General features: G+C 44.9%; 1 protein-coding gene across 4 annotated transcripts in view; it reads left to right on the top strand.

Moving 5' to 3' along the window:
- LOC144682278 (ADP/ATP translocase 4-like) overlaps positions 1-25,571 on the top strand; it is a 98,457-nt gene that overhangs the window by 34,148 nt on the left and 38,738 nt on the right. For 2 of the 4 annotated variants that reach the window (XM_078544863.1, XM_078544812.1), the window contains exons 2-3: positions 417-544; positions 8,453-8,578. In XM_078544863.1, coding sequence (XP_078400989.1) covers positions 417-544; positions 8,453-8,578 — 254 coding nt within the window. Of the gene's footprint in view, positions 1-416; positions 545-8,452; positions 8,579-14,333; positions 14,345-25,571 lie in introns of all 4 variants that reach the window. The other 2 variants (XM_078544923.1, XM_078544784.1) reach the window with 2 other exon arrangements.

The following is a 25,571-nucleotide window of genomic DNA, read 5'->3' as shown; positions in this document are numbered from 1 at the left end:
GACAAGGGAGGAGTTGGGTTGTGGTCAGGGAGGGTCAAAGGAGGGAGTAGGTGTTCAGTTGTGTAGTTATCCAGGTGTTAGACTAGGTTTCAATTTGTCTAACGCTTCCTGGGTAACTATCCAAGTCAGCTCGGAAGTCTTCGAAGTTGCCGACTCTAAATTAGTGTTGGAGGGTCCTGGGGAGCATGGAATTTGCCCATTGGAAGTTCAAACTTCCTGGGCAATTCCCACAGAGTCATTGCATTGAGACTTGGGGTCCCATAGTGCATCTTGGGACATATGTCCAGTACCTGACAATTCTGAAACTGGAAGATCTGGGCCCTTAACTGCTTAATTTTTGCTACCTGCAAGTATTTCTGATATTTTCACTTTCCATATTTGCAAATATTTCTCACACAAAAGTTCTTTCTATTTAGGATTTGTGAGTTTTTGGCGTGGCAACTTAGCGAATGTGATTCGATATTTCCCAACTCAGGCTCTGAACTTTGCCTTCAAGGACAAGTACAAGCAAATATTTATGACAGGAATTGACAAAGAGAAACAGGTATGATTAAATGATACAGCATTATCACAAATGTCTGGACCTTACTAATGCCAAATACACAATAATTCCTTCTGTCTTGGGTGAACCAATAGCTTATGCCATTGAAACAGTACTGTAATGGTACGTGGATTCCAAACGGAGAGTCAAAGATACTTTTATTCATTAATTTTTAAGGACTTCAGTCGTAAGCAGTGTCTTGTTTGAAGCAAATCTCAAGATTTTTGCAGTGTCTTGCACCATGGATTGATGGGACACTAGTCTGCATTTGCACTCTTCACATGGTGAACTGATAATATTAGTCATGCCACTATGGACAGTCTGCAAGTGAAGACTTGATAACTTGACCAAATGAGCAAAATAAAGGCGGGACCTATTTGATTAGAGTTAAGAGATGTGCCATTATACTACTAGGTGTATTTGCTAGACCACCAAGTGGGAAAAATGTAGAGGAGCGGATTTTCCGGAAAATTAGAGGGAAATGCAAGAACTATAGAGACTTCAGTTATCTCAATATAGACTCAGGCACTAATGGTGTAAAGGGCCAGAGACGAAGAAGTGTTCCTGAAGTGGATTCAGGAGAATTTTCTTGACTAGTAACTTTCTAGCCCAAAGAGGAAGGAAGCATTACTGGATCTGGTTCTGGGGAATGAGGGGAAAGGTAGGGCAAATGAAACCAGAGCTCCCTGGATGGCAAAAGAGATAGTGAGTAAGATGGAGCAGAAAGTGGGCCTGTATGACAGATGCAAGTGACAACCAGGCTGAAAATAGAAGGTTCAGAGGGGAAGTGAGAAAGGAAATAAGAGAGGATATGAGAAGAGGATGGCAGTCAACATGAATGGAAATCCAAAAAGCTTCTCCAGACATATAAATAGTAAAAATGGTACTAAAAGGATTTTGGTGCCGATTAGGGACCAAAAAGGCAATCTATGTATAGAGGCAGAAAGCTTGGCTGAGAAGCTAAATAAGAGTCTTTTAAATCTGTTTTTGGGATGTCGGCATCACTGGCAAAGCCATGATTTGTTGCCTATCCCTAATTGTCCTTTAGAAGGTGATAGTGAGCCACATTGTTGAACTGCTGCAGTCCATGTGGTGTCGGAAGACCCACAGGGCTATTAAGGAGTGAGATCAAGGCTTTTGACCCAGTGACAGTTAAGGAATGGCAACATATTTCCACGTCAGGATGGTAAGTGACTTGGAGGGGAACCTGCATGTGATCTGCTATCTGCTGCCCATGGGCTAGGTTGTAGAGATTGTGGTTTTGGAATGTCCTCTTGAGGGAGCCTTGGTGAATTGCTGCAGTGCATCTTGTAAATGGCACATTCAGCTGCCACTGTGTGCCGGTGTGGAGGGAGTGAACGTTTAAGATGGTGGATAGTGTGCTGATCAAGTAGGCTGGATGGTGGCAAGCTTCTTGAATGTTGTTGGAGTTGCACTCATCCAGTCAAGTGAAGAGTATTCCATCACACTCTTGTGCCTTGGAGATAATGTACAGGCTTTGGGGAATCAGGAGGTGTTATTCACAGCAGAATTTCCAGCCTCTGACCTGCTTTTATAGCCACAGTAGCCCGTCCAACCTTTTGATTGGCGGGTAGGCAGCCTTTGCATTTTTTGTGAAACCTCATCTACAGGAGGTATAAGGTTTCCAACCGTGGATAAAAAAAAGTAGAAGATTTTTTCAAGTCATTTTTAACATGCCCCTGTTCATGTGACAGAGTCACATGTGGGAACATGTTTCCCTTATTTTTCCAATCTTCATTTTTAAATCCTTCAGCTCCCTGAGTCAGCTCTGTGCCTTCAGGGAACTTTCAATGAGCGCACCCCCACGTATGTACAAACTTCAGCCCGCGCACTCCTCCCGCCCCCATCCCAGCAACGTTGAGGCACTCAGCACGCATTTCACACTGGCTGGCTGTCGATTGGCCAGCCAGCATGAAATCACAGTCGGGGCCCAATTGTGGGCGGCGGACCATTTCTTGGCCGCACCCAGATCCGCCTGCTGCATCAGCCCAATGAGGGGAAAATCCTTCCCAGGATGTTGATGGTGGGTGATCCAGCTATGGTGATGTGGTACACCACTAACCCTGCCATCCGGAACAGACCCATTTATTCCCACTCTCTGTTTCTGGTCTGTCAACCAATTCTCTATCCATGCCAGTATAATACCCCCGATCCCATGTGTTTTAATTTTGCCCACTAGCCTCTTATGTGGGACCTTATCAAAAGCCTTCTTGAAATCCAAATACACCACATCCACTGGTTCTCCCTTATGTATTCTACTAGTTACATCCTCAAAAAACACCAGTGGATTAGCTAAGCATGATTTCCCTTTCATAAACCCATGCTGATTTTGTCTAATCCTGTTAATGCTTTCCAAGTGTTCTGTTACCACGTCTTTTATAGTAGACTCTATCATTTTCCCCACTACTGATGTTAGACTAACTGGCCTGTAATTCTCTGTTTTTTCTCTCTTAATACAACTCTGCTGCTGATGGCCCATAGTGCCTCATGGATGTCTATTTTTTAGTTGCTAGATCTATTCTAAGGCCAGGATTTTCCGCCCCCATTTGCAGCGGGCGTCATGGCAGGCTGAAGCAGAAAATATCATGAGAAGAACAAAAATCAGTTTTACGTCATTGTGAAACCACTTTTCAGCATGCAATTAGAACAGCATATTTCACAACAGTACATAAGCAACATGCACCTGGCGACCTGCATTTTGTTTGTCACTTCAAGGTTAGTTCGCCTATCTTGCATTGCGCAGCACTTGCAGAAATCCATGTCAGTCTTCACAGGCAGCACCACATTGCTTTCAGGGGGTTGCCACTGGCAAATCTGTACCTACCAGACCAACGATAAGGCAGGGTGTGACTTTTAATGGGCTGCAAGGCTAGGGCTACATTGGGGAAGGTGGGCAGCTACACTCAGGCAAGAGAAGTTACTGCAGGGCTCGGGCTGTACTGGGGATTACGAGTTGTGAAGGTTGCACTCAGACACGTGACTGCGGGGAGGGTGCGGGGGGGTGGAATACGCTGAACAGTGTAAGTGGCCTCAAGATGGTGGTGTGAAGACCACACAGGCCGTAGGCACATCCACTTCAAAATGTTCAGGAACTAACAAACAGACATGCACCAGAGGCAAGACAGCATTAAGGAATACAGGGGGTGGATGGAGAGATCTCGGAGGCCTAAGGGTGTTTTGTTGAAGTTGAGTTTGTGAATATTTGTTGGGACAGAAGGGAATGAGAACTCCTCAGTAATTTTAAAACAATCTTGACATGGGAGTAATTGCCACTTGGTGCGAGAAGTAATCCAGTCTTCAACATGACATTCTTCACAATGATGAGCACAAAAGGACAACATACCCAAAAAAGACAACAAGATACAAATACAGGTAACAAGCAAGAGTTAATATACAGCACATACGGTTGATATGCAATACATGGTTGGTCGTGCAACCAGCTTTGTCATATCCATTTGAATAGCCTGTGACATCATTACATGTAATTTATGTAATTACACATTCACTGCTGCTAACCTGGTGATTTTAAACCTCTCTGCTGTAACCTAAGGTATAAGTTAATGGCAGGCCTCTTAAAGTTTTATTTTAGGTAGGACAGAAGTTAGTGGCCATAAATCAACATTTACCTTCCTATGGATCTAATACTTGATTGAATTTTAACTGCATTCTGGAAGTGAGACATTGCAGCTGTTATATGGTTTGTTGGAAACTGAGTTAAAATATCCAAAATTCGTTTCATTTGCACTTAATCACTATGCAAAGGAGACAAGATTTGTATTTCCATTAGACTGGACTGTTTACAAACCACCAGAGGTGAAGGGAACAGTGCTAGCCGCACCCTATTTGCCAACTAATTATTTCCAATAGATTGTTGATAAATTTTGGAACATTATCTAAATTTGGATTTTCTTGGCATCCAATTCCAGTTCCATTTGCAACTCCGCAGATAATGAAGCCAGCATGCAGCAAGACCTGGACAGCATTCAGGTTAGGGCTTACTTGGGCAAGTAACATGCATGCCACACAAATGCCAAGCAATGATCATCAACAAGAGAAAACCTAACCATCGCCCTTTCACATTTAACAGCCTGCCAGTGATCTGTGTGTTTGCCGTGTGTGCATAATTAAAGAGGTGGGAAGCAGACGATACAGCGTGAAAACCCACCATTGCGGCCGGCGGGAAAAATGTTGTTTTTCACGCACTTAGTGCAATGCGGGCAAAATCCCACCCTAAGTCTATACCATTTAGCATGATCGTAGTGCCAAGCAACACAACGAATGGTATCCTCAGTGTGAAGGCAGGGCTTTGTCTCCACGAGGACTGTGTGTTGGTTACTCCTACCTGCCTGCAATATTGTCATGGACAGATGCATCAAAGATAGGTAGATATGTGAGAATGAGGTCAAGTAGGTTCTTCCCTCTTGGTGACAGACATTGGGCTCTGGGTGGGGTAATCTTATTCTGTGTCCTCGCTAGCCTCGCTACTTCTCAACAGGGAGAAGCACTTAATCATCAGCTGAGGGAGGGCAATAGGTGGCAAGGGACTTCATGGTTTCCAAAGTCAAAGTTGAGAACTCCTGAGGACCACTTCCTCCTGACTATATACCACTGTGCCACCCTTCTGGTCTGATTGTCCCTCTGGTGAAACAGGACATACCAGGAATGGTGATGGAGGAGACTGGGTTATTTGCTGTAACATGTGATTTGGTGAGTTTGATGACATCAGGCTGTTACTTGATGCAAGTCCTAAGATGTTAGTGAGCAGGACGTTACAGGGTTGTCTGGGTAGGGTTTACCTTTGACATTGCTGGTGCCTAAGTCGATGTTGGGTGATTTGTCTGGTTTTATTCTTTTTTTACTTTTCTGTGGGTCTGGAGTCACATGTAGACCAGACCAGGTAAGGACAGCTGATTTCCATCACTGAAGAACATTAGTGAATCAGATGGGTAGTTTCATCGTGATTAATGATTCTAGCTTTTTTGATCAAAATTTATTAATTAATTGAATTTAGATTCCCACAGCTACCGCTGTGGGATTTGAACTCATATTTCTGGGGCATCAGTCCTGGCCTCTGGATTACTAGTCTAGAAACATCACCACTACCATATCCCCTTGCATTTGTCTTTATCAAGAAAGAAGGATGCTGCCGAAATCCTAGTGAAAGAAAAAGTAATTGAAATAGTGGGTAGGCTAAAATTGATAGAGGAGGTATTGGAAAGGCTGGCTCTACTTAAAAGTTGATAAATCATCAGGATGGGATTAAATGCATCCAAGGATGCTGAGAGAAACAATGGTGGAAATTGTAGAGGTACTGGTGTTGATCTTCAGTCCTCCTTATATACAGGGGTGGTTCTAGAGGACTGAAGAATTGCTGATACTACACCCTTGTTCGAAAAATGATGAGAGATCAAGCCCAGTAACCACAGGCCAATCTGTGTAACCATGGTGTTGAAAGAACTTTTAGAAACAATAATCTGGGACAAAATTATCAGTCACTTGGACGGGCATAAATTAATAAAGGAAAGCCAGCATTGATTTGTTAAGATGAATCATGTTTCGCTGACTTGATTTTAGTTTTTTTTGACGAGGGAAAGAGAGCTTTGATGAGGGTAACACCATGTTGTCTATATGGATTTCCAAAATTGACTTGGTAAGGTGCCACATTATTTGGCATAACATGAAGGTTATGCCAACATAATTTAAGCCCATGGAATAAAAAGGACAGTGGTAGGGAAAAGAGGAGTGATGAATGGTAGTGTTTTGGACTGGAAGAAGGTATACAGTGGGGCTCCTCTGGACCACTGTTGTTTGTGATGTGTATATATTAATGACAGACCTAGGTGTACGGGGCACAATTCAAAATCTACAGATGACACAAAATTTGGCAGTATTATGAACTGTGAGGAGGATTGTGATATGAAGAGGACATTGGCAAGCTGGCCAAATGGGTAAACTTGTGGCAGATAGAATTTAAGACAGAGAAGTGGGAAGAACGAGGAGAGGCAATATAAACTAAAGGGCACAATTCTTAAGTGGTTGCAGGAACAGAGAAACTTGGAGGTATAAGTTGAAGGTGGCAAGTTGGTTGAGAAAGTGGTTAAAAAGACTTATAAGATTCTGAGTTTTATAAATGGAAGCAGAAGCGTACAAAAACACTGGTTCAGCCTCAGCTGGAGTATTGTATCCAATTCAGGGCACTGCACTTTAGGAAGGATGTGAAGGCTTTAGAGAGAGTGCAGAAAAGGGTTACAAAAATGGTTCCAAGGATGAAGGATTTCAGTTATAAGGATAGATTGGAGAAGGTGGGGTTGTTGTTCTTAGATAAGAGAAGGTTGAGAGAGAATTGATAGAAGTGTTCAAAATTATCAAGGTTCTAGACAGAGTAGATAGAAATTGTATCCATTGGTGGAAGGATTGAGAACCAGAGGACACTGATTTAAGGTGATTGGGAAAAGAACTGAAGGCGACATGAGGGATTTTTTTTTAATGCAGCACGTGTTTAGGATCTGGAATGCACTGTGTGAGTGTGGTGGAAGTAGATTCAATGATGGCTTTCAAATGGAATTGGATAAACACCTGAAGAGAACAAAAATTGCAGGGTTACAGGAAAGGGCAGGGGCGATGGGACTAGTGGGGTTGCTTTTGGAGAGAGCCAGCATGAATACTACAGATTGAATAGCTTCCTTCTGTGCTGTAACTAATCTGATACAAAAAAAAACCTACAGTGCGACTACATCTCATTTACTGCATAAAAAGTGTGTAACTTTGCTTTCTAAATATTATTCCCTTACGTTAGTTTGCTAAGAATAAAAGAATAGAGGGAACAGTATCATCTCCTTACTAGGTGAACATTGCAAAACATGATGGAGGCTGGCGGCAGCCTGTATGCCGAGAGTCATATGTGAAGATATATGGACGGCAAATGGACCCTGCTGCCATTATGAAAACATGCCTGTAAAAGTAATTGTTGGTCAAAGTACATCTCCAATCTGTTTCAGTAAAAATAATAGCTATATTAATATACCTTACTGTTATAAAATCACATCAAAATTCTCATGTCATGAGAACCCATTTCATGTTTTCTCCTCTTCAGAGATTCTCTAGTGATGTCGTTAATGGAAAGGAGCCATCTGTATCTTAGTGTGACTGTAGTTCCTTGCAGGCATTCTTTTATTGGTCTGGGACCACACACAAAGCCATCTGACCGCAGGAAGATACTCTAGCAGTATAGCTCTACTTACTCCAGTAGAATGTTTGGCTAAGTCTGCATAGATCTAAATTGCCTCCTTGATGCAGAGAGTTGGGGTAGCGGAAATCTGGCAATCTGTGTTAGTAAAACTGAAGAAATATAAAATGGCTGGATTTAATTTTCACATTAAAGCTTATTGCCTAATGTTGTGCTAGCCAATGAACTTAATGTGCTTACTTTCCCAGGAATATCTCATGTCTGGATCATCAAAAAGCGGCTGCAGTGATAGATCTTGAACTATGCATTACAGTTCCATATTTTTAATGAATCTTCTGTTTTTCTTGTGTATCTTTGCCTTGTGTCTTGTATCACAATTCAGTTTTAAACCATGGGCAGAATTTGACAGCCCTGCCATGGAAGGGGCGGGGCCGTAAAATGTGACGAGCTATTCAAAAGTCCATTGACTTTGGCGGGACCATAAAATCCCGCCATCATAAAATTCTGCCCCATGTACCTGATCTGGAAAGATGTAAAACTTGTAAGGAAACATCAGTGACTTAAGCAAACATTGATTAGATGAGAGATAGATGCACCATGTTTAGAAGCCTTCCCAATTGTTGAGAAAAAATGAGTAGCTTTAACTGAAAGCGTTGATGTCCAGTTCAAACCTTCATTCACAAATACTATTTTCTTTATTTCAGTTTGGAAAATGGTTCCTAGCAAATTTAGCATCTGGAGGAGCTGCAGGTGCCACATCCCTCTGTTTTGTGTATCCCCTGGATTTTGCACGAACACGCTTGGCTGCTGACATTGGCAAAGGTAGGAACGTTTGAAGGAAATTTCCAGCCTGTTACTGAACCAGCAGCACGCACAGTCAATACTCGCTACACATGACTCAAACTCTTAATTTTAAGCAGTACGAGAGAACTCAGCATTTTGGGAAGATGGAAGGCTGCAAGGAGTTTTTTTTAATTATTCATTCACAGGATGTGGGCTTCGCAGGCTGGGCCAGTATTATTGCTCGCCCCTAGTTGGCCTTGAGAAGGTGGTGGTGAGCTGCCTTTTGAACTGCTGCAGTCCATGTGGTGTAGGTACACCCACAGTGCTGCTAGGGAGGGAGTTCCAGGATTTTGACCCAGCGACAGTGAAGGAACGGTGATATATTTCCAAATCAGGATGGTGAGTGACTTGGAGGGGAACTTCCAGGTGGTGGTATACCCATGTGTCAGCTGCACTGATCCTTCTAGATGGTAGTGGCTGTGGATTTGGAAGGTGCTGTTTAAGGAGCCTTAATGAACTCCTGCAGTTCATCTTGTAGATGGTACACACTGCTGCTACAGTGCGTCGGTGGTGGAGGGAGTGAATGTTTGTGGATGTGGTATCAGTCAAGCGGGCTGCTTTGTCCTGGACAGTGTCAAGCTTCTTGAGTGTTGTGGGAGCCGCACTCATCCAGGCAAGCGGGGAGTATTCCATCACACTCCTGACTTGTGCCTTGTAGGTGGTGGACAGACTTTGGGGAGTCAGGAAGTGAGTTACTTGTCACAGGATTCCTAGCCTCTGACCTGCTCTTGTAGCCACAGTATATATATATATATATATGGCTAGTCCAGTTCAGTTTCTGGTCAAGGGTAACTCCCCCAGGATGTTGATAATGGATGATTCAGTGATGGTAATGCCATTGAATGCCAAGGGGTGATAGTTGGATTCTTTCTTGTTGGAGATGATCATTGCCTGGCACTTGTTTGGCGTAAATGTTACGCAATGGATTTGAATAGTTGAGATTCCAAGGATTTATCCTTGTGGGGGGGGCCTTGGTAACAGTGTAGAGGTGGGAAGTAAAACAGTTACTGGAGATACTTGGACCATAATTGTACAGGTATTTGTGGAATCAAACAAAGGCATTCGCACTGACCTGGACAATGGAGGAGAGGCATTCAGGGAGTATGGTGTGGTCAACCATCTTAAAAAAACAGAGTGCAATTGGGAACAATGAACATTGGCCCCAATAACAGAAGATGTAATTTGTTACATTGGTCAGGGTTAAAGGGAGATGATGGTATAGTGGTAACGTCACTGGAAGGAGGCTCATGCTGATGTTCAGGTGGCTGGTGGAATTAAATTTAATTATTAAAAATCTGGAATATGAAGCTAATAATGGACCATGACAACTCTTATCAATTATTGTAAAATTCCATCTGGTTCACTATTGTCCTTTAGGGAAGAAATCTGCCATCCTTGCCTGTTCTGGCCTGCATATGACTCTCAACTCACAATAATCTGGTTGACTCTTAACTGTCCTCCGAAATGTTCAGTAGCAGGGCAATTTGGGATGGGCAACAAATGCTAGCCCTGACAGTGACATGTACATCCCATGGAAAGAATAAAGAAACAAATGTTTGACAAGACTGAAATCCTGAGTGCAGAGCTTCAAACAAGGAGTTGCAGGATGGATTTGGAAAGCAATTACAGTCAAGGAATTTTGAGAGGAAAAGGAGATTGGTAATCGGGTGGCAATTTTCAAAGACTGAAGGGAGGAGGGGTGAAGATGGTGGTTTTGACAAGCAGGGTGACAATACTGGGAAACTTTACAGCACAGAAGCAGCCATACCATACCCGTGCTGGCAGGAAAAAAAACTATCCAGTCTCATACCACCTTCCATGGCCCCATACTCATGAGAGTGTAGATGAATTAGTTGTTGCGATCCCTGAGATTAGAAACCAAAATAACCAAATTTAAATGACCCCCAAGTCACTCATCTAGCAATCCAGGGACCTAGGGTAATGCTTTGGGGACCCGGGTTCGAATCTCACCACGGCAGATGATAGAATTTGAATTCAATACAAATCTGGAATTAAAAGCCTAATGATGACCGTGAAACTATTGTCGATTGTTGTAAAGACTTATCTGGTTCGCTAATGCCCTTTAAGGAAGGAAATCTGCTAATCTTACCTGGTCTTGCCTACATGTGACTGCAGACCCACAGCAATGTGGTTGACTCTTAAATGCCCTTGAAATGGCCTAGCAAGCCACTCAGCTGTATCAAATCGCTACAAAGTCACACACAAGGAATGAAACAGGATGGACCACCCGGCATCGACCTAGGCACCGGAAAAGACAATGGCAAACTCAGCCCTGTCAACCCTGCAAAGTCCTCCTTACTAACACCTGCGGGCGAGTGCCAAAATTGGGAGAGCTGTTCAAGCAACAGACTGACATAGTCAACCTCATGGAGTTATACCTTACAGATAATGTCCCAGACACCACCATCACCATCCCTCGGTATGTCCTGTCCCACCAGCAGGACAGACTCAGCAGAGGTGGCGGCACTGTGTTATGCAGTCAGGAGGGAATTGCACTGGGAGTCCTCAACATTGAATCCAGATCCCATGAAGTCTCATGGCAATAGGTTAAACAAGCACAAGGAAACCTCCTGTTGATTACCACATACCGCTCCTCCCCAGCTGATGAATCCATGCTGCTCCATGTTGAACTCCACTTGGAGGAAGCACTGAGGGTGGCAAGGGTGCAGAATGTACTCTGGGTGGGGGACTTCTTTGTCCATCAACAAGAGTGGCTCAGTAGCAACATTACTGACTGAGCTGGCCGAGCTCTAAAGAACATAGTTGCTAGACTGGGTCTGCGGCAGGTAGTGAGGGAACCAACAAGAGGGAAAAACATACTTGACCTCATCCTCACCAGCTTGCCTGCCACAGATGCATCTGTCCATGACAGTATCAGTAGGAGTGCCCACCGCACGAAGTCCCATCTTCACATTGAGGATATTCTCCATCATGTTGGGTGGCACTACCACCATGCTAAATGGGATAGATTTCAAACAGATCTAGCAACTCAAGTCTGGGCATCCATGAGGCGCTGTAGGCCATCAGCAGCAGTAGAATTGTACTCGAACACAATCTGTCACCTTATGGCCTGGCATATTCCCCCACTCTGCCATTACCATCAAGTCAGGGGATCAACCCTGGTTCAGTGCAGGAGAGCGTGCCAGGAGCAGCACCGGGCATACCTAAAAATGAGGTGTCAACCTGGTGAAGCTATAACACAGGACTGTGTTGTATGCCAAACAACGTAAGCAGCAAGTGATAGACAGAGCTAAGCAATCCCACAACCAATGGATCAGATTTAAGCGCTACTGTCCTGCCACATCCAGTCGTGAATAGTGTGTACAATTAAACAACCCACTGGAGGAGGAGGCTCCACAAATATCCCCATCCTCACTGATGGGGGTGCCCAGCACATCAGTGCAAAAGATAAGGCTGAAGCATTTGCTACAACCTTCAGCCAGAAGAGCCGAGTTGATGATCCATCTCTGCCTCCTCCAGAGGTCTCCACCATCACAGATGCCAGTCTTCAGCCAATTCAATTCACGCCACATGATATCAAGGAACGGCTGAAGGCACTGGATAGTGCAAAGGTTATGGCCCCTGACAGTATTCTGGCAATAGTACTAAAGACTTGTGCTCCGGAACTTGCCGCACCCCTAGCCAAGCTGTTCCAGTGCAGCTACAACACTGGCATCTACCCGGCTATGTAGAAAATTGCCCAGGTATGTCCTGTACACAAAAAGCAGGACATATCCAACCTGGCCAATTACTGCCCCATCAGTCTGCTCTTGATCATCAGTAATTAATGGAAGGCGTCATCAACTTTGATATCAAGCAGCACTTGCTTAACAATAACCTACTCATTGACGCCCAGTTTGGGTTCCGCCAGGGCCACTCGGCTCCTGACCTCATTGCAGCCTTGGTTCAAACATGGACAAAAGAGCTGAACTCCCGAGGTGAGGTGAAAGTGAATGCCCTTGACATCAAGGCCGCATTTGATCGAGTTTGGCATCAAGGAGCCCTAGCAAAACTGGAGTCAATGGGAATCGGAAAAAATTCTCCGCTGGTTGGATTCATACCTAGCACAAAGGAAGGTGGTTGTGGTTGTTGGAGGTCAGTCATCTCAGCTCCAGGATGTCACTGCAGGAGTTCCTCAGGGTAGTGTCCTTGGCCCAATCTTCAGCTGCTTCATCAGTGACCTTCCTTCCATCATAAATTCAGAAGTGGAGATGTTCGCTGATGATTGCACAATGCTCAGCACCATTCACGACTCCTCAGACACTGAAGCAGTTCATGTCAAATGCAGCAAGACCTGGACAATATCCAGGCTTGGGCTGACAAGTGGCAAGTAACATTTACAATACACAAGTGCCAGGCAATGACTATCTCTTAACAAGAGAGAATCTAACCATCGCCCCTTGATGTTCAATGGCATTACCATCATTGAATCCCCCATTATCAACACCCTGGGCATTACCATTGACCAGAAACTGAACTGGACTAGCCATATAAATACTGTGCCTACAAGAGCAGGTAAGGGGCTAGGAATCGTGCGACGAGTAACTCACCTCCTGACTCCCCAAAGCCCATCCACTATCTACAAGACCACAGGCCAGAAGTGTGATGGAATGTTCCCCACGTGCCTGGATGAGTGCAGCTCTACAACACTCAAGAAGCTTGACACCGTCCAGGACAAGCAGCCCACTTGATTGGCCCCACATCCACAAATATTCACCCGCTCCACCACCGACGCACAGTAGCAGCAGTGTGTACCATCTACAAGATTCATTACAGGATTTCACCAAGACTACTTAGACAGCACCTTCCAAACGCACTACCACAACCATCTAGAATACAAGGGCAGCAGATAGATGGGAACACCACCACCTGGAAGTTCCCCTCCAAGTCACTAACCGCCCTGACTTAGAAATATATCGCCGTTCTTTCACTGTTGCAGGGTCAAAATCCTGGAACTCCCTTCCTAACAGCACTGTGGATGTATCTACCCCACATGGACTGCAGCGGTTCAAAGCAGCTCACCACCACCTTCTCGAGGGCAATTGGGATGAGCAATAAATGCTGGCCCGGCCAGCGAAGCCCATATCCTGTGAATGAATTTTTTAAAATTCATAAATTACCAACAAGATTTTGTAACTCATACTTTGACATGAATCAGAACTAATGCAAATTAAACGTGAATCAACAGGCAAGTTGTACTTCAAATAATTGTGAAATTTCACTTCAAATAGCAAATACAACAAAGACATGTCTTAGACAACCACAAGCACACACATCACTTCCCACAGACTTGTGACAGCACATGTAATTCCAAAGTTCTCTAACTCGGCCTCTGGTACATACACTCAATCGACTTGGCCCTCAAGTCATGTTCACCAACAGCATTATTCCATCTGAGGTCCCTGGAGACGGTCATTACCAGAATGGAACACCCCTGCAGAACCTGCTCAGCTAGCTTCACAACAGTCTTGAAGGCATGGATTCCCAGAGACTCTTTTATCTGACTTCAGCCCCCTTAAACAGTTTGACTCTGGCAAAATTGAAGCAGCAGCAGTAAAATTGTCCAAGTCCCAGGGCACGATTTCGCCCCCCCATTGCACTTAAGTGTGGGAGCAGGCTTGAAAAATGGCAGATTTTTGCGCCGTATAGTCCACTCCCTGCTACATGAATTATGCATGCACGGGAGACACGGCGGATCACTGGTGGACAGCCTCTGATCAGCCGGCCCCGCCGTTGGCTCACCGCTTCCTCATTCCGGGCGCCATATTTAAAGTGCAGCTGCACACAGCCTTCTCAATGTTGGCAACCCAGGACTGCTCCACTGAAGACATGGCCCTGAATGGCAATGTCTTCCACCCTGCTCTGGCTGCAGGATGTCCAGCAGGGTGGCCAATCTAGCTTGGGAGGTGGCAGAGGTGGTCAGTGTCAACACAGTACTGAAGAGGTCAGCCACTCTGCAGGAAGAGGATGAATGATCTCATCCATGCCACCAAGGTAAGATAACCATCGCATCACTGTCAGCTAACACACTCCCAAGCCCATCACGCTCTCACTGGCATCTCAATCACTGCCAGCTCAAAACACATCACCACTCACTCTCTCTCTCATACATACCATCACATCTCCATCTGGCCTCATCTCCTCTGCAGCTTGCGTCTTCATCCCGTTCATGGCTCCGCTCCCACCCACACATGCCAGGCATCCTTGTCGTCTGCCCTGGTATGTGTCTTGCTCACACTCTCTTCATCTGTCCTGATGCAGGACAAATCCGTGCACAGTCACAGGGAAATGTCCAGAATGGGGTTGACGTGCTGGAAATCAAGATCCTCTCTCAGTTCGAAAATCGAGCCATAGAGCTGGCCAGAGAGGACATAGACCGTACCTGCGCTGACAGTGAGGTAAGCAGCACACACCAAAGTGAGGATCCTGCACCAGCTCATCCCTCAGACAACCATACTGAGTGCTTTGTCCTGTTTTAGAGTTGCCTGCCATGCACTAATTATCTCTCCTTTCTCTCATAGGCACCTCTGGAAAGCTCCCAACGGCATCCACAAGCCAGGCGCTCTGCTCCAGCCCCCAATGACACCTTGGATGAGGAACCAGAGGACGCCACAGCAGAAGATCCGTCACAGCGCTCACCCACACCTTCCACCAACGCAGAGACACACCTTGGTGGGACTTAGTTCTCGAGCAGCCTCGGGGTCAGCACACAATCTGGTCCAAAACTGATGGAGGCAGGGACATTGAAGTCGCCAGCGCTCAGTGGACTGCTATAGGCAATGATTTTGCTGAGCCCAAGTCTAATGATGAGCCTCCGGACTCAGTCCTAAATCACTTGGTAGAACTGCAGTGACAATCACAGGAACTTAAGGAAGGGATGTCAGCTGCATTCCTTGGATTGCAACGGACAATGGAGGAGTCCACCTACCTTCAGTCTGAGGTGATAGCACCAGCATACCAACATACTGAGGTCAACACTGATAGGGTGGTGGCCATCATGGAGACTTTAGTCCTGTACCTTGATCTCACTCCAGCTGCCCCTTCTCAAGGAGTCAACCAGAGGCCCTTGTGCACCCGAGGTCACTGATGCTAATTCCAAATGGTGATTTTTGAAGGGCAATAGAGCCTTTGAGCGTGCTTTGGAAGCGCATGTCATTGCTTTAGACAATGTGGAGGGGAACAATGGTAAAGGAGCGAGGATGTACTGAAGCTGAAGTGTGCTCTTTAGCAATGACACGTGCCCTTGAGGGCTTCATGGTGTCTGAGCATTTTGGACTTTGCAAGGGCCAGGGCTGGCTATGAGGGCACAATGTCTGTGTTAAAGAGGAGGAATTTTAATGTCTGGCAGGCAACTGTTTGACGTTGTCATGCTCAGTAGTCCGCATCCATATTAAGGTGAGGATAAATGCAGCCCAGGATCCCTAACTGAGAGTGCTGGATGCCCGTGTAATTTGGAAAATTGCACCACAGAAGACTGGGTCATCTCTAAATTGACTCACAGCAGCGGAATGTCATCGACTGCCTTGTCCAAAGTGTGGATTATCTGATTCACCATCTCCTTGAGCAGCCTTGTCAGATTGAAGACATTCAGCTACAAGCCCACTTAGAATCGTGCAACAACTCCTGCTTCTTGGAGGGTGCCTTTGCGACTACGATGCCGGAGAAATTCTTGAAGAGGCAGCACCTCCTGGCGTCTGATGCCGGGACACCCTCTTCTAGTTGGCACCTCTTCTCAGCAAGGACATGTGCTCCCGAGGCTTCATCATCCTTCAGAGGATCAGGACGACGTGAGCCAGATGTGTAACTATTCGCTCTCATATTGAAGTGCATGGGTGAAATGAGAGGAATAGTAACGCTGATGTTCATGCTGGCCCATGATGGAGGGAACTTGTCCAAGAGGGTACTCACTGCAATTTGTCATTCTCCTGGTGGAATCTGGTGGCAATGAGGGCCTTACGTGCACGCTTGCCTTGTCTGTCCTGTGCTGTGGCCTCTTCCCCTGCATCCTTGAGTTCCTCAAACTCATGCCCTTCAAGGTCCTACTCATCAGAGGAGATGTGCAGCTCCTTCAGCTCGTCATTTGGCAAGCCCTCCCCCCTTTGCAGCACCAGGTTGTGCAGTGCACAGCAAGCCACAACGATCTGAGATCCTCTGGATACTGTACTGGAGTGCTCCGCCAGATCTGTCCAGGTGTCGGAATTGCACCTTTAGGATGCCTTTGGTGTGCTCCACCAGTGCTTGGGTAGCGCATGAGTCTTGTTCTACCTTCTCTCTGCAGGAGTCTGAGGCTGCTGCATGGGCGTCATCAGCCACATCCTTTGCAGGTACCCTTTGTCACCGAGGATCCAGCCCTGGAATCTGTGTGGTCCCTCAAAGATATCTGGCATCTGTGATCTACTCAGATGTATAGGTCATTGATGCTTCCTAGCTATCTGGCAAAAACCTGCATGATAAATTTCTTATGGTCACAGACCAGCTGTACATTAAGCAAGTGGTAGCCTTTCCAGCTTATGTATTGGAGCGCTTATTGCCAGGGAGCCTTTATAGCCACATGAGCGTAGCTGATGTCACCCTGCACCTGTGGTAATGTGGAAATCTCAGCAAAGCCCAGTGCTCTGGCGTCATGGCTTGCTTGATCTCTGTCGAGTTGGTGTAATTGTGGCCTCATCAATGCATTTGTGCGTAGACACACACAGGTCTCCGAAGACCGCAGAGGTCTCCAGTGGAGCCCTGGAAGGAGCCACTGGCATAGAAGTTGAGTGCGGCCATTACTGTCATGGCCACCGGCAGTGGATGCCCTCCCAGTCCCCGTGGTGCCAATACCTGGAGAACGTGACAAATGTGAGTTATCAGATCCCTGGACATGCGGAGGCATCAGTGACCCTGGCTCTGGCTCATCTGCAGACAAGACATGCAAGTTCTGTACACTCTGGGTCTTGCAAACTGCACGACGTTTCTGTGAACTTCATCCTATACGTCCACAGGGGGCCCTGCTGGCCCTTGGTATTGAGGGTTTTGTTCCTGCCTTTGGTGAGCTAGGCACCTCCGTCGCAATCTTCTTTTCTCCTGCCTGTAAACGATAATGCAGGCAGCCATAAATCCAGGCTCCATCTTTGTGATGGTCTCCCCTCTGCAGTATCAGTGAGAAACAGACAAGAGTAAACATTAGTCCCCAAAGGTGCTCTTTCTGTCAATGAGTCACCAGTGAATACGAGTTCAAGGGCATTGTTCCTGTGTTGGAAAGTAGTTGCCCCTGAAATGATGGTCCGTGCAGGGCACGTATCAAGGTATTCTTTCCTCCCCGCGCCCAACATGACTGACTGTTATAACATTGCTTTGGCCAGGTGCTTGGATATGCTGCTTTCAGCTCAGGCGCTGGGATCTTCATTCACTGCATTCTAATACTACACTCTTTGGCGTAATCATGAGGGTAAGCATTTAGCCAGGAAATTAGATTATTTGAGGGGGGACCCAAGGGCTTCTCTTCTGTGAACCATCCAGTGCTAACTTTCTAACAGGCTTCTGAATCTTCTCCAGTCGCCCAATTGCTCTGGAGTTCGTTAAGATTCTGGAGAATTTTCTCACTGTGAACAAGGGGTTAAAACAGAGAGAAAATATTGGCTCAGAAAATTTACATGTAGAATTAGTCTGGGTGGAGCTAAAAATCAACAAGGGGCAGAAAACATTAGTGCAAGTTGTCTATGGGCCTCCAAACAGTAGTGTTAAGGTAGGGGACAGCATTAAACAGGAAATTAGAGATACATGTAACAAGGGTGCTACAATAATCATGGGTGACTTTAATTTACATAGACTGGGCAAATCAAATTAGTAATAATTCTATGGCAGATGAATTCCTGGAGTGTGTATGAGTTGGTTTTTAGACCAGTACGTCGAGGAACCAACTAGGGAACGGGGTATCCTAAATTTGGTTTTGTGTAATGGGAAGGGGTTAATTAATAATCTTGTCATGCCGGGTCCTTTAGGGAATAGTGACCATTACATGATAGAATTCTTCCTTAGGTTAGAAAGTGAAGTAGTCCAATCCAAAACTATGGTCCTAACTCTAAACAAAGGAAACTACAAAGGTATGAGGCATGAGTTGGCTAAAATAGATTGGAGAACTTCATTAAAAGGCATGGATAGGCAATGGCTAATATTTAAGGAACGACTGTATGCATTGCAACAGTTATATATTCCTTCCTGGTGCATAAACACAACAGGAAACGTAGCCCAACCAAGACTAACAAAAGAAATTAAGGATAGTATTAAAGAGGAGTCATATAAATTTGCTAGAAAAAGTAGGAAGTTTGAGGATTGAGAGCAGGTTAGAATTGAGCAAATGAGGACCAAAAGATTGATTAAGAGGGGAAAGATAGAGTATGAGAGCAAACTTGTAAGGAACATAAAAGAGGACTGTAAAAGCTTCTTTAAGCATATAAGAAGAAAAGGTTTGGTGAAGAAAATTGTTGGTCCCTTACAGCCCTAAACGGGAGAATTTATAATAGAGAACAAGGAAATGGCAGAGCAATTAAACAGCTACTTTAATCCTGTCTTCAGGGAGGAAGACACATATAACTTCCCAGAAATACTAGGGAATCGAGGGTTTAGTGAGGAGGAGGTATTGAAAGAAATTAGTATTACTAAAAAAAACTGCTGCAGCAATTAATGGGATTGAAAGCTGCTAAATCCCCAGGGCCTGATAATCTACAGGGTCCTAAAGGAGGTGGCCATGGAAATAGTGGATGCGTTGGTTGTCATCTTCCAAAATTCTGTAGATTCTGGAACAGTCCTGGCCGATTGGAGGGTGGCAAATGTAACCGCACTATTTAAAAAAGGAGGGAGGGGAAAAAAACAGTGAATTATACACTGGTTCGTCTAACATGAGTGGTAGGGAAAACGCTAGAATCTATTATAAAGGATGTGATAACAGGACACTTTGAAAATATCAACGGGATTAGACAGAGTCAGCATAGATTTATGAAAAGGAAATCATGTTTGACAAACTTACTGGAATTTTTTGACGATTAACTAGCAGAATAGATAAGGAAGAACCAGTGGATGTGGTGTATTTAGATTTTCAGAAAGCTTTTAATGAAGTCCCACATAAGAGATTAGTGTGTAAAATTAAAGCACATGGGATTGGAGGTAATATATTGACATGGATTGAGAATTGTATAGCAGACAGGAAACAGAGTAGGAATAAATGGATTGTCTTCGGAATGGCACGCGGTGACTAGTGGGGTACTGCAGGGATCAGTGCTTGGGCCGCAGCTATTCACAAAATATGTCAATGATTTGGATGAGGGAACCAAATGTAATACTTCCAAATTAGCTGATAACACAAAACTAGGTGGGAATGTGAGTGGTGAGAGGGATGTTAAGAAACTTCAGGGTGATTTAGACAAGTTGAGTGAGTGGGCAACTACTTGACAGGTGCAGTATAATGTGGATAAGTGTGAAGCTATCCACTTTGGTAGGAAAAACAGAATGGCACAGTATTATTTAAATGGTGATAGATTGGGAAATGTTGATATACAAAGGGACCTGGTTGTCCTTGTACACCAATCATTGAAAGCAAGCATGCAGGTGCAACAAGGAGCTAAGAAGGCAATTGGCATGTTAAAGGCAAAACACTGCAGATGCTGGAAATCTGAAACAAAAAGTGCTGGAAAAACTCATTAGGTTTGACAGCATCTGTGGAGAGAAAGACAGAGTTAACGTTTCGAGTCTGTATGACTCTGACTCTTCAGAGCTCTGAAGAAGAGTCATACGAAGGCAAATGGTATGTTGGCCTTCATTGTGAGAGGACTTGAATACAGGAGCAAGGATGTCTTACTGCAGCTATACAGTGCCTTGATGAGACCACATCTGGAGTATTATGTGCAGGTTTGGTCTCCTTACCTAAGAAAGGACATACTTGCCATAGAATGGTTCACCAGACTGATTGCTGGGATGGCAGGATTGTCATATGAGGAGAGATTGGGCCGACTAGGCCTATATTCACTGGAGTTTAGAAGAATGAGAGGGGATCTCATTGAAACGTGTAAAATTCTGACAGGGCTGGACAGACTGGATCCAGGGATGATGTTTCCTCTGACTGGGGGGGGGTCTAGAACAAGGGGTCACAATCTCAGGATACAGGGTAGGCCATTTAGGACTGAGATGAGGAGAAACTTCTTCATTCATTGAGGGTGGTGAACCTGTGGAATTCTCTACCACTGAGGGCGGTGGAGGCCAAGTCACTGAATATATTCAAGAAGGAAATAGATAGATTCCTGGACTTCAAAGGCGTCAAAGGGTATGGGGAGAGAGCAGGAGTATGGCAATAAGGGAGAGAATCAGACATTATCAAATTGAATGGCGGAGCAGGTTCAAAGAGCTGGATGACCTACTCCAGCTTCCATTTTTCTATGTTTCTGTCTGGCTTGTACAGGTCCCAATGCCCCAAGAATCTAAAGCACTCCCTTCTACACCATCTCTCCAACCAAGTATTCAGTTGCATTGTCTACACTCATGAAGAGTGAAGAATTTACAATGTCAACTGTCATAGAGCCCAGGAAGAGTTGTTGGCTGATTAGCCATTTAGTAGGGCTGGATTGAGAGAAGCATGAGGGGGGTCTCATGGGAAGAGATGAGCTGTAATAGGGTAAGAGGGGAGATGAGCATGAAACTACAGAGACACAGGTTCAGGACAAGGGCAGGGCGGAAGGTTTACTTAAGTTGGAAATTAAAGGTTGGAAGTAGCTGAACAATCTTATTGACAAGCCCTTCACAGTTGAACCAGACGGTGAAAAAATGTTTAAAGAGATGGTTGATTGTGGAGCAAAGAAGCCAGGAGTTATTTTTGCTCTCCAAGATGATCATGGAGTAGTGAGTGATTTTAGCGGAGGAGGGAGTTAGATAGCACTTTGTGATCCAGCCAGACCTGGTAATATACCGCTAAATCAGTTGCATGCCAGATATCCTGAAGGCTGTGCCTTTGAAGTTGAGGGAACAAAACTGGGAGTCATACCAGCGGGAGCAAAGAGGATGGAAGACTAAATATTTTACTGGAGACATGAGTACAAAAGGTTGGAAGTGAGGGAATGCCTGAGCAAATCAACAGCAACAAGTGATGAAGGAAGGTTACGCACTCAGTAAATGGGAATTTGTAAGTGCAATAGTAAATTACTTGGGCAGGGGGGTGCGGAATAGGGTAAGTTATAATAGCAGTTGCAGAAGGAAGTGGGATTGAAAGGAGGTATATTAGTGCTGAAAAATACAAGGAAATGACTTTGTCAGTTATCCAGATCATGGGAGGCTGTGGGAGACGGCTGTGAGCGTGAGTAGGAGCTTCTCTTCAAGAGAAATGTTTAGGGAGGGAAGGAAGGCAATTAATTCAGACGAGAAAGGCTAAGGAGACCTGAGATGGAAAATGAAATCACGGAGGATTAGAAGTGTCTCAGTTTAAAGGCTGAGGAAGGACAGGAGACAAGATGTCTTCTACTTAATTGAGAAACTCAGTGTGGCTTGGAGGCATGGAAGAAAATGAGTACAGGAGCATAGGAACAGGGAGTGGGCCATTTAGCTCCTCAAGCCTGTTCTGCATTCAGTGAGTTCATGGCTGACCTATGACCTAACTCCAAAATACTCGCTTTTGCCCATATCCCTTCATGCCTTTGGGTAACAAAAATCTAACTATCTTAGATCTGAAATTAACAATTGACCCTTTGTAGACAGTAGTTCTCCCTAGTTTCACTCATGAAAGATCTGGTTCTGATTTTTGGACTATGGCCCTAGTCCTGAACTCCCCAACCGGCAGAAATAGTTTCTGACTACCCTATCTATTTCCCCTCGACATCTTGAAAACTTTGATCAAATCACCCCTTAACCATTGCTAAATTCCAGGGAATACAACCATGCTCCGTGTGATCTTTCCTAATAATTTAAACCTTGGAATCCAGTTAACATTCTAATAAATCTGTGCTGAACTCCCTCAGAGGCAAACAAATCCTTTCTAAGCTGTTGCCCATAACTGCTTAATGTACTCCAGGTTTAGGAGCATACAAATTAGGAGCAGGAATAGGCCACTCGGCCCCTCAAGCCTGCTCCACCATTCAATAAGATCATGGCTGATCTGATTGTAACCTTAACCCCACATTCCTGTTAACCCACAGAATAACAGAATCATTATAGTACAGAAGGAGGCCATTGGGTCTGCATTGGCTCTCTGAAGGAGCATTCTACCTAGTCCAACTCCCCTTCCTTATCCCTGTAACCTTGCACGTTATTTCTTTACAGGAGCAATCCAACTCCCATTTGAATACCTCGATCGAACCTGCCTCTACCACCTTTCAGGAAGTTCATTCCAGACTCCAATCACACCCTCTGGGTGAAAAAAAATTTCCTCACATCACATTTACTCATTTTGCCAATTATTTTGAATCTGTGCCTTCTAGTACTTGTTGCTCTTTTGAGTGGGAACAGTTTCTCACTATTTACCCTGTCTATACCCCTCAGGATCTTGAATACCCCTATCAAGTCTCCTCTCAGCCTTCTTTTATCCAAGGAAAAGAGTCTCAACCTCTCCAATCTATGCTCATAGCTGCAGTTCTCTATCCCTGGAATCATTCTTGTAAATCTCCTCCGTATTCTCGTCAATGCCTTCACATCCTTCCTCAAGTATGGCTCCCAGAACTGGATGCAGTACTCCAGATGAGACCTAACTCGTGTCTTATACAAGTTCAACATGACCTCCTTACTCTTGTACTCAATGCCCCTATTAATAAAGCCTAATATACTATATGCTTTATTAACTGGTGCCTCAATATGCCCTGCCATCTTCAATAACCTGTGTACATATACACCAAGGTCCCTCTGTCCCTGCATCTCCTTTAAAGTCTCTCCCTTTATTTTATACTGTCTCATTGTATTATTCCTGCCGAAATGGATCACCTCACACTTCTCTGCATTGAACTTTATCTGCCACTAGTCTGCCCAAAACACCAACATGTCTCTGTCCTTGAAGTTCAAACCTATCCTCATCACAGTTGACAACATTTCCAATCTTCGTATCATCTGCAAATTTTGAAATCACGCCCTGCACACCACAGTCTAGGTCATTAATATATATCAGAAAGAGCAAAGGTCCCAACATTGACCTCTGGGGAACTCCACTACAAACCTTACTCCAATCTGAAAAACAACCATTTACTGCCGATAACCTTTCACCCCCTTTTTAATCAAGAATCCATCTAGCTCTGCCTTACAAAATATTCAAAGACCCTGCTTCCAGCACCTTTCGAGGAGGATAGTTCCAAAGATTTTCAACCCTCTGAGAAAAAAATTTCTCCTAATCCCTGTCTTAAATGAGCGACCCCTTATTTTTAAACTGAGACCTCTAGTTCTAGATTCTTCCACAAAAGGAAACATCCTCATACATCAACCCTGTCAAGATCCCTCAGGATCTTAAAAGTTTCAATCAAGTCGCCTCTTACTTTTCTAAACTCCAGTGGATTCAAGCCTAACCTGTCCAACCTTTCCTCAAAAGACAAGTCAGGGCTTTGTATAGCTAAAGCATAGCTTTTATCCCCTAGTATTCTAGTCCACCATTCCATTAAACTTCTTAATTATTTTCTGTAACTGTTCATGATATTTTAATCAACCATGTACCTGGGCTTCCCCCCCCCACCAACCCCCTGCCAGCCCCAAGTCTGTATGGACCTCCACTGTTTCTAGCTTTTCACCATTTAGATGGCATCCTGTTCTTCCTGTTTAGGTCCAAAGTGGATGAACTCACACTTGCTTACATTAAAATCCATTTGCTGCATTTTTGCTTATTCACTTAAGCTATCAATATCTCTTTGTAATTTTATTTTTTCGTCTACACTGCTTACATTGCCACCTATCTTTGTGTCATCTTTGGGATATGAGACTTCCTTTATCATCATTCATTTAAGTTGTTAATAAATACATTGAATAGTTGAGGTCCGAATACAGATCCTTGCAGGACACCACTAATCATATCCTGTCAATTAGAACACCTACCCTTACTCTTGAATAAAAACAGAAAATGCTGGGAATACTTAGCAGGCCTGGCAGCATCTGTGGAGACAGAAACAGAGTTGATGTTTCAAGTTGAATATGACTTCTTCAGAACTGAAGGAAGATACAAGTATGATGGGTTTAATGCTGTTGAAAAGAACAGAAAGGAAGGTCTGGGATAGGGTAGAGAGTAGGAGAGATTAAATGACAAATATATCATAGCATAAAAAGCAAGGGGGGTGGTAATGGTTGTAGTAAAAAAAAAACAAAGCATTTTTCCAGAGTGGATGTGCATGGCAGAATAATGAACAGCTCTGAAAGTAAAAACATGAGGCAGAATTTTTCCCTTGGCGGGAGTGGAACCCAACCGCCGCCCCCGATCGGTTGCGCACTGCCATTTTACACGGGTGGGCCAATTAAGGCCTGCCCAGCGTAATACGCGTCTCTGAAATCAAGTTGAAAGGGCGGGTGGGGACGGGAGCTCAATGTCCGCCGGTTTCAGTGGCGACCCAGCGGTCTATTCAAAGATGGCGTAGGCAGCCATGCAAAGGCTGCCATTGACTTGGCAGTACTGTAGCGTTGCAGAACAGGGCAGGTCGGCGGGGCAGTCAGCCCCAAGGTTTTCTGATGAGCATCTTGCTGCCTTCCTGGAGGAGGTGGCAGCACGCCAGGATATCTTTGCCCCAAGGGACTGGAGGAGGAACCCCCCCCCACCTCTCACCGAACATGCCTAAGGGGAGGTGGCATCCAGGGTCAGCTCCCATGACGTGGTGAGGCGCACATGGCTGCATGCGCTTTAATGACCTCCTGCAATCAGGAAGGGTGAATACCATGTTGCACTGGGTCACTTAGCACAGCAGCTAGGAGTGCGCAACCCCTGTCCCTGCCCTGGACCTCAGAGTTCTTAGAGTGTGAGTGGCAAATGTCAATGAGGCA

The sequence above is a fragment of the Cetorhinus maximus genome, chromosome 1 (genome assembly GCF_964194155.1).
Source record: "Cetorhinus maximus chromosome 1, sCetMax3.hap1.1, whole genome shotgun sequence".
In the NCBI taxonomy this organism is placed as follows: Eukaryota; Metazoa; Chordata; class Chondrichthyes; order Lamniformes; family Cetorhinidae; genus Cetorhinus; species Cetorhinus maximus.
The sequence above is the reverse complement of the archived record's forward strand: the minus strand, read 5'-3'. Positions and strand labels throughout refer to the sequence as shown.